The following is a 9,346-nucleotide window of genomic DNA, read 5'->3' as shown; positions in this document are numbered from 1 at the left end:
ACTTAAACAAATTGCCATAATAAAGGATTTTCAATAATACAGGAGCATATACATGATACATAGACATTCTAAACTGTGAAGTGACACGTCTGAAAATGCTGTAGATTTCGAGAAATCAATCTCATTGTGCGAATAGCCAGTGGCTTAGCCAGAAGTTTTGTCGCTACTGAACCAGCTATACGACGCGGGTACCTGGTAAGAAGATTTTAAAGCTCACGACGCACAGATTTATTAGTTAACAAGTTTCATCATTTCAGGTGGTTGGTGCGTATCAATGGTGTATTGATGTAATCTGTGAAAGCCTGTGGACTTTTGTGAACTCAAGTTCATTTATTTACCGATCCAGCAGCTCTGAACTCGCGACCTTTCTCAAGGTTGCGCGGTAGTTCTTTTCTGCCTTGCCGCTGCACTTTTTGGCCGCTTTGACTGCCATTCTGCCTAGTATTAAGGCTTCATATTTGCCATTGATCATCATTGGTCTATCTCGGGCTTCCAGCAATCAAGTCAGTAGTCGCTTGCTCCCAGACGCTACGAAATCGCACCGGGTTGGAGTGTGAAAATGATGTCACATTATGGCTTGCTTCAGCCGCTCCTTACAGGTATGACCTACGCACTGTGTTCTGTTGAAAATTTTATCCTTCCCACTGAGCGTTTATGAGGCGCTCTCTTTTTGGTTAGACTCTATATGGCTCTATGTACCTTTATTTAATCACCTTGGGTTTGGTAGGAATATGTCATCTAATTTCAGCAGTACCTCAATTTACTTTAACGGTTTGACGCATTCTTCTGTCATCTCTTCACCGGGAACTGGCGAGCCCCGCGGGTGCCAACTGTTCTGTGATACTTTCTTACCGCTGATTAGTGGAGACGAACTCATTTCAACCCGCGAAATCGGAGTCAAAATTCGGAAAGTTTTGAGCATTTGGGATGCCGCTTCATCGTGTTTTTCCTAATTGCACTTGAGCATTATTGTTATGGTTTTTAGTGGGTAAATTGGAAGGACTTCATGGGGTGGGGTGTGCAAACCTGCTGGCTGGATATCAAGTACATGCGAGCATTTCCACCCCAAAGATATTAGAACCTGTAAACTTTTCTCCATGATCACTTTGATGGTGGCATTGGAAAGAAAGATGGAAGATGACTGTTCCCGACACTACGGCATTTGGTGAACCCAGGCTGGAACTTACGACTGACCACACATCCGCGGAATTTGGCTTTCAGAACTAGAATTTATGGAAGATACCTTTGTTCCATGGACACTGTCGCTCGACGGTTAGTTGCAAGCATCTTCGTGGTCATGACTGACCGCCACTTTTGGCTCGAAGAAGTTTCGGAGGGTAAAAATATGATCGATGCACCCTCCTGGAGGGCGCAACCCGGCTACGGGCTTCACCGATCTGTTTCTCTCCTTGTTCAACCAAGCTTCGAAGAAAGAGACCAGACATCTCCTTCGATTCTGCGGCTACAAGACTAATGACGTGCTGGTTTTCATGCAGTGGAAAGTGCCCGTCTTAAAAACGGGAATGCCCACAATATGCCTCTTCTCCAGGGGCATTCTTCTCACACTATGCGGTACCAATAAGTTTTGTCAGATAATAAACCAGGAATTTTCCTCCTTTAAAGTGAAATAGATACCAAACGACTAGCCCCACTGCCTTCTAGTGTTTGAATAAGGATATTTTGTGCTTTACTTTTTCGTCTGACAGCCGAATACAGTTTACATTCAATTCGCTCACATACATTGTTTCCAGAAACCGTTTTTCCAGGAGACCGGCTAAACTGTTCTTCACTGTAGGCGTTCTTGCGTGTGAGTTAATGAGTCATAGTTTTCACTTGCCGCTTCCATGACGGTTGGTATCTTTCACCAGTCGGTCGTGTTAAGTGGGATGCTGCACGCATGATCCAGGCTGTGAAAGCCTTCTCCATCTCCTGGGTTTTCCATGTCCACCAAGGCTCTTAGTTTTCCCATAGGCTGTTCACCATTTCGTGTTCGAGGGATTTGCATGCACAGTCGTTCTGGTTGCGTATTGGTATGGGTCTCCTGGCACCAGTCAGCACTAGCGATCTTGAGGATATCCAGTCGTCAGTTGAATGTATCGGAGAAGCCGGACAAACAGCCTTAATCTCCGCTTGCATGGCTCCCTTTATTTGAGACCATGCTTCATTCATGCGCTCTTTACCAACAGTATGCTGATTTAGTGTGGAAAGCAGATCGATACCAATGAAATATGGTATTCCCCCGAAGGTTGTGGATTGACATGCTGACTTTCACGGGTCTGAACGAAGGAGGATTGTCAGACGTGCTCTCAGAACGATTTGGTCAAAGTCAGGTTTAGTGCTCCATTGGGAATGGCAGTGTTGGGTTATGGTTCCTCATTGGTAGACGATGACCATGTAATGAGAATGGGATTACAGGTTGTGTTCACTTGATCACCGCCTTATGTGAGCATTCGCACTGAGAAACCGTGCTTACCAGAAACAGTTGACAGTTAGCACACAACTGGAGAGGTCGCTCTCCGTTGTCTGGGATGTAATATTTGGTTCCGAATCGTTCTCCCGGATGTGATTTCAAGGAGCTCAGACAATTGAGTTAAGCGTTCATATCACCCGAAATGATGGCAATGTCCGCGCTTCTCGCTTGACGAATTAGTTTCAGTAGAAAGTATTCTCAGCGTCTTGGGATTGAAATTTATTTAGATGTTCAACCAAGTTATGTAGGACATGTATGTTTTTTGTCAGCGCCAGTCATTTTGGACTCATGATATGGGGCCAGAGCGACCTACAGAATGGTGCAGTATGGCTTTTTGAAAGCCTCCTCTTCAATGCAGATTACACATGACTTCGTTGTACTCATCCATCAGATAAAAGCTCACCAATGCATTGCTGGCACGGACGAGACGCCTGTTGGTTATATAGATGTTGGGGCGAACGTTTTATTAGGGACTCACCACACTTTAGCATGTTGGATTCGGTTCTCTTTTGCATGTCTTGTACGGGTTCGCCGGTTATGAGGAGAAGTAAACTCGTAAAAATCAAGCCAGTTTTTTTTCTGGCCAAGGATGCATTGACGACAGCTTAACCTTGAGATTACGTTTTACTGTCTCAAATGTCCCGTCTGGGTCTTTTTACTTGAAAATTGTTTTTGAATCTGCCTCTCATCCAAAACCCTGGCAACGTATAGCGATCGGATGTATCCTTTCTAAAATTTTATCCTCAATGCACTGTATGCGAGATCCTGTGGGTGTTTACGGGTATACGGCAAGTTTTCGCCGAAGTTCACCACTCCCAGTAGTATATTACAGGACAGCTGTCTCTCTCAACACTCCTCTTTTACTCTGGTGTTGATGTAATGGTTGAATCCTCCCTGCCTGCATTAAGTTTTGGGGGCATAAATGCTCCAGAGGCTTTTGCTCACAGACATTAAGTATGCGGACAGTGGTGCCCTTTTTGGTCCAGATTCCCCAAAGTTGCGAATCATTTGAAGCAACCTAAATGCTTTGGTATGCGTTTCACGCTTGCAAAGTGCAAAGCATTTCTACAAGACTGCGTGAGATCAGACGCAAACCCCACGCCCTAAAATGAACCAACTACGTGATAGATAAGCTTGTATGCTTGAGCAGTTGTATCATTTCCGGCGAACTGGCTGGAGAGTGGATTACTTCCCGAGTCGGAAAGGCCAGGGTAGCTTTTTCTAACATTAATCATTAGGTTTGGGCATTGGGTCGCCCAATAATAGTAAAGACCTCGCGCCTCAAATATGAGCCAGTTTAGATGTGAGTAGTACATATTTCATTACGTTGACGTTTGTACAAAGCTGGTGGTCTTACCAGAGAGTACCAATCCATCTGGAAAATTCCCGGTGGACTCTTCGGTTTGTCCGCTAGGCTGGACAGCTACATCCCTTACATCTCGTTACTACTGAAAGTTGCGCCATCAATGCATCTATGAGTAGCTTAATAAGTGTGGCCTCAGTGGTTTTGAAATCTTACTGAAACTATACTAAAGCTGACGAAGTTACAGCCAGGTCAATTTCAATAACCAGTGGCTGATGCCCCTTTTTGACAAACAAGAAGTCCCTGACATTTTCTATATTTTCGGAGGCCATTTGCACTGGAAAGGCATGACTGGATTTCTTCAGGTGATATTGCGATTCAACTACTATTGTCCTGCAGAACGAAGAAGTAAGGCTTCTAGGACATCGAGTTCCAAGTCCAACTTTGTTCGTAGGCCCAGCTGAAACGATATCCCACTCATTGGATACACCTGTTAGAAGATACACGAGGAAACATGAATCGGGATGACAGTCGTCGACAGGTTTCCTTTGACAATAGGAGGGTGAAAGTGGTATGGTATGGTCATGGTGTGGCTTTAAGTGCACAATATAGTTTGCAGTATTGAGAGAGGAAAAGGCCGAGCACTATCGTTGTGCGATGGCTTGTTTACCTCAGCAGCCTATTGGGCTGAAAGTTATGTTGACTTTCTTCTGTGGGTATCTCGTATTAGGATGGATATAATAAAGCTGGAAGAATGCTTGCAGTAGTTGGAACACATTTGTCAAACAAAGAGAAACGGGGTCTTTTGGCATCTAGTGCTTGAACAGATGAGTATCAAGAAGCAGACAAAAATGCTAATACCTGGCACCATTAGCGAGAGTTTTAAAGCTTCCAATGTCGATCTCGTGGAATAGGAAGCTGGCGTGTACGAACCTACCTCCGTCAGGTCAGTGGCCTACTACTTCGTTGGATGAGATCGCAATATGCAAGACACGAGGGTCTCTATGGGGCCATTTCAGCGCGCGGTATTGACAAGTGAATATATTGACTACCTGGTAGGATGATGATAGTCCTGGTTTAGAGGAGGTCAGAGAAGTGTTTGTTGATGCAACCATTGTGTACAAACGAAATAAAGCACTTAGAATGTTCCCGAGAATGCTCTTTATTCGGAGGAATTCAGTAAATTGCCCCACACACCCAAGAATATCCAGTTAATGATTCATCCTCAGAGGTACTGAAGTATCCCAAATAAGCAAAATAAATCTTCTGTTCTGGATCTACTGATGAATTGTCAAACTATGAAATACGTTTTGATCTCCAGGTCGTCAGCAGACTACTCACATTCTTCGCTAGGTTTTACTCTCACGACCCTTATCTATTGAATACACTTCTTCGAATTGTTGTTCTCTTCATCCAGATTTTTACCAACTAACAATGTCCTACGCCTACTGGAAAGCCGGGAAAGCTGACGAGTCGGCTGTATTTGAAGTGTTTTTTCGCAGGAATCCATTCAACGGGGAATTCACTATTTTTGCCGGATTGACAGATTGTATCGACTATCTAAAGTCATTCAAATTTAGTCCTGAAGGTAAGTAATCATAGGAGAATTTTGAAGGGGTTCGGACGTTAGGCATGAAGCTCATGCTCAAGACATTCGATGTCAGGTCTGTTCCAGGCATTCAGTTAAATCTGTTTATGTCTGGAGCTCGAAGTAGCTCAGTGATTAGGGCACTAACCAACTGACTGGATGGCCTGAGTATCTTGACTACTTCTGTCTAGGCTTGAGCAGCCTGGCACTATCTCAGCCCTACTGCTTCCTTCTGATGGCATGGCAGCTACGCACCGGAACGGTGCTACAGCTGAACGACCCGACCCCGTGCAATGTTGACTAAAAGAGATTTGCGGCCGAATGATTTGACTTGGATTGACAACATAAACCCATCAAACATAAATCGACTTGTGCCCTGTAGTAGTTCTTAGGGCACTAACTGACTGGATGGCCTGAGTATCTTGACTACTTCTGTCTAGGCTTGAGCAGCCTGGCACTATCTCAGCCCTACTGCTTCCTTCTGATGGCATGGCAGCTACGCACCGGAACGGTGCTACAGCTGAACGACCCGACCCCGTGCAATGTTGACTAAAAGAGATTTGCGGCCGAATGATTTGACTTGGATTGACAACATAAACCCATCAAACATAAATCGACTTGTGCCCTGTAGTAGTTCGGTGACTTAGTAACCTAGTAGGTTGCAGTATGGAATCATCTTAACAGTTTCAAGACACAAAAGGCCCTCCACGTTCTCCAATATCTTAGGGGTTCTTTTGTGATTTAATGGAGCACCTCAGCCTTACGGACTCCGATAAGTCATAAAATCAAGAAAAAGTCCCAAAATTTGGTTTGAGCGGAAAGTCCACCAAACGTACCTGTTCAAAGCTCAGTGCTTGTTTCTTCGGATCATATTGCAGTCTGTCTGACAGTCCGGTGCCGTACGGCTCCATAACTTACCTTGTCGGTCTGTTAACTACACTAGTAAATTGGATCTTCGTGCTCATTCGCGTTACTTAAGGGAGATTCTTAGTTTTTTTGGATTGTCTGTGTCCTTCTGTTCTCCCAGATATCGCATACCTCAAAGAAGTCATGCCTGCTTGTACTGATCCCGCTTTCTTCGATTACCTAATGACGCTCACGGCCACCGAATTTGACCTTTGGTCTGTGGAGGAGGGGACTGCCGTCTTTCCCCGAGAACCCATCATGCGTGTCGAAGGCCCAATCATTCTGTGCCAGTTGGTGGAAACTGGAATACTGAACTTGGTCAACTTTGCCAGGTTTGTCTTGCTGTTTGTAACTTATATCTATCCGAGAAGCTTGGAAACCAGATTGCCTAAGCGGAAAAGGTGCGAACTTACTGATCAGAAGGTCCGTGGTTCGAACCTAACCTCAGCATCTCGACTGCTCCTGCCTACGCTTTAACAGTATGGGAGTATCTCAGCCCTCGTGCTTCCTTCGAGTGGCGTGGCAGTTAGGCACAGAAGGATGAACACCTTAGGTTGGAAATAAATATCCAGACGGCTACTAGGTAGTTTCTGGGTAGAACAGTATGCTTTTGGTTGTTCGGTACCTCGAACGTCTTCCAATAGAATGCAATTTATTTCATCACTACTGATTTTTTGCAGCCTGATCGCGACCAATGCAGCGCGATTCCGTTTAACCGCTGGTTCAGATAAACTTTTATTCGAATTCGGTCTGAGACGCGCTCAGGGACCGGATGGTGGTTTGACGGCGTCCCGTTATGCATACCTGGGAGGTAAGTCAGAACTGATCTAGCTAATGCGTCTTCTAACTGACAGTCGTGGCTCGTATTCCATTCAGTTGTGCTCATTTTATCCGGGATTTGCGTTGCCAGAAGACATTTAAGTTACTGCCCATATTTCCGGACAGCGTTCTTGCAAATAAACGTCCAAGCAGTCCCTCAGACTAATCAGTTTGCCGGTCGGTTGATCGAGTTAGTTGACATAGATGACGTTTTTATCCTGCGATGAAGCTTTCCTTGTCTCCTGAGCTTTTTACACCAACCGAAAAGCAGTTTTCGTTTAGACTCTTCACTTTCTCTGCACACTGTTACACTCATCGTCTTTTGTTGTCAATATCCTAGCGTCAATCCAAAAAGCTTTGAACGAAGTATAGCGGTTTGCAAGTCCGGTTTCTCACTGCCAGCATTGTGTTGGTGGAGGTATAGTGGTATTCGATGGTTCTTTGGAGGTGATGAATTGACGTACAATCGGTTAACCTGCGAAGTCAACAAATTATCAGCTTCTAACTGGGCTCGAGATAGCTCAGTGATTAGGGTACAAACTTAGTAACCGATAGGTCCGGCCTCTTCAACTGTTCCTGGCTAGGCTTGGACAACCCGACAGAAGCTCAGCCTTCATACGTTCTTCATTGGCATGGAAGTGACACCGGCTAGTCTTATAACTGAATGATCAAGGAGCTTTAGATAGCTCAGTGGTTAAGGGGGTGAATTACTAACCGGAAGGTCCTTGGTCCGAACCTAACCCCGGCATCTCCACTGTCTCTGTCTAGATGCCCTAAAAGTATCTCAGCTTTCGTTCTTCCTTCGAGTGATGTGGCATCTATGCCTCGGAAGTTTGTTGCAGCTGAACTATTCACGTTTTTATCAGCCTTTTTGTGATAGGAATCATGTTAAGTAACCCAGAAAAGACGACAGTCATGGTAACTGATAATCACGTGATCCAATGAAGGGACCGTTTGGTTTCCATCTGGTGGCCGCCGGGTTAGACAGTGCTTGTGTTCAACTTTTCCCGAGAGAGAGGGAGAGCTTTTGCTTGACGCACAGTAACAGAAGTCGGCTTCTCTCATCTGTGCCGTGCATCAACTTTGAATGTTGATTCTACAAAGCTCGGTTAGCCTTATCGTTCGCAAGAGTGGCTTCGTCAGTGCTTTTTAGCTGGTAAGAAAGCCCACAGATATCTCGGTAGAATGTTTTTCTCATGCCTGTACTGCACCTTGTTGAAACACAGAGTTGGGACAACAGATAGATACCTATTTCTCTTGACTACTGACAACACTTATAAATTTTCCGAAAGCTCTTTGGCAGTACACGGATTTTTATTTCGATTTTGATTGAATTGAATGAATGGACGGCGCATAGAAAACTTCCTCCTGGAATCAAAGTGCGTTCGGTGTTTGAGTTGACTGCAGTTCGAGTAAGCCGAGTTCTTCCTGGGTGGTTTGATCGACTTATATGCATGCCATGAAGACATCAAACACTTCAATACCAAGACAGCGTGGGGTCTGTGCAAGCATTGACGGCCGGCAATTTTTACATTAAACTCCAGTGCACAAGAACCAGCTTAAGTCTACTATAGTTATTTTTATTCGGATCTCAGCGGGGCGCCTTTTATCTAAGAGATATCGATCAGCGAATCGACACCTGTTTGCGGAGTACGATTGTATTTGTAGGTAGAAAGGCGAATTCCTAGGCCGTTTGAGGGTTCTGAATACAGAGCATTCTGTCCAAAAGCTTGATCCATCAGATGGTGAAGAGATCCTGTTTGGGCGAGATGTCTCAGTGATTAAGGCGCGAACCTACTGACCGTGGTTTGAGCCAGACATCAGCATTTCGACTGCTCCTGTCTAGGCTTGGGCAACTTGGCAGTATCTCAACCCTCATACTCCCATTGAGTGGCATGACAGCTGAGCAGCGAAAGGAGTCTACAGCTGAACGAGTATTTATTAGTATCACTATAAACTTTTCTCTTAGCTTAGGCAGGTGATTACTTCACAGGTCGGTGCAGGTAACGTCCATAATTGATGATTACAGGTACCCGATCATATGCTTTTGGTTCATCTGAAGGCGGGGCAGAGATCATCATCATTGTCAGCTGTAAGAACCGCGTACTGGTCGTACACTGGTTGTAGCTGCCACAGTTTCGTTCACCGATGATTTGGGGGTAAGTAGCTGCGCAATGCACGCGCGAGCTGGTAAATTGGTGCATAAATCCAGCACTGTCAGTGAGTTGTCAAGCGGGGGAGGGGGGCGAAAAAGGAGCTA

At 45.1% G+C, this 9,346-nt stretch overlaps 2 protein-coding genes across 2 annotated transcripts in view; one reads left to right on the top strand and one right to left on the bottom strand.

The window, feature by feature from the left end:
- The window catches only part of T265_03239 (hypothetical protein), a gene marked incomplete at both ends in the record, with an annotated part of 43,841 nt that overhangs the window by 1,452 nt on the left and 33,043 nt on the right, over positions 1-9,346 (top strand). The window contains 3 exons of the mRNA XM_009167672.1: positions 5,191-5,361; positions 6,389-6,599; positions 6,948-7,078. Of these exons, the coding sequence (XP_009165936.1) occupies positions 5,191-5,361; positions 6,389-6,599; positions 6,948-7,078 (513 nt within the window). The remainder of the gene's footprint in view (positions 1-5,190; positions 5,362-6,388; positions 6,600-6,947; positions 7,079-9,346) is intronic.
- T265_03238 (hypothetical protein) overlaps positions 1,957-9,346 on the bottom strand; it is a gene marked incomplete at both ends in the record, with an annotated part of 19,711 nt that continues 12,321 nt past the window's right edge. Inside the window, one exon of the mRNA XM_009167671.1 lies at positions 1,957-2,190. Coding sequence (XP_009165935.1) covers positions 1,957-2,190 — 234 coding nt within the window. The remainder of the gene's footprint in view (positions 2,191-9,346) is intronic.

This window comes from Opisthorchis viverrini (assembly GCF_000715545.1).
Source record: "Opisthorchis viverrini unplaced genomic scaffold opera_v5_45, whole genome shotgun sequence".
Classification (NCBI taxonomy): Eukaryota; Metazoa; Platyhelminthes; class Trematoda; order Opisthorchiida; family Opisthorchiidae; genus Opisthorchis; species Opisthorchis viverrini.
The sequence above is the reverse complement of the archived record's forward strand: the minus strand, read 5'-3'. Positions and strand labels throughout refer to the sequence as shown.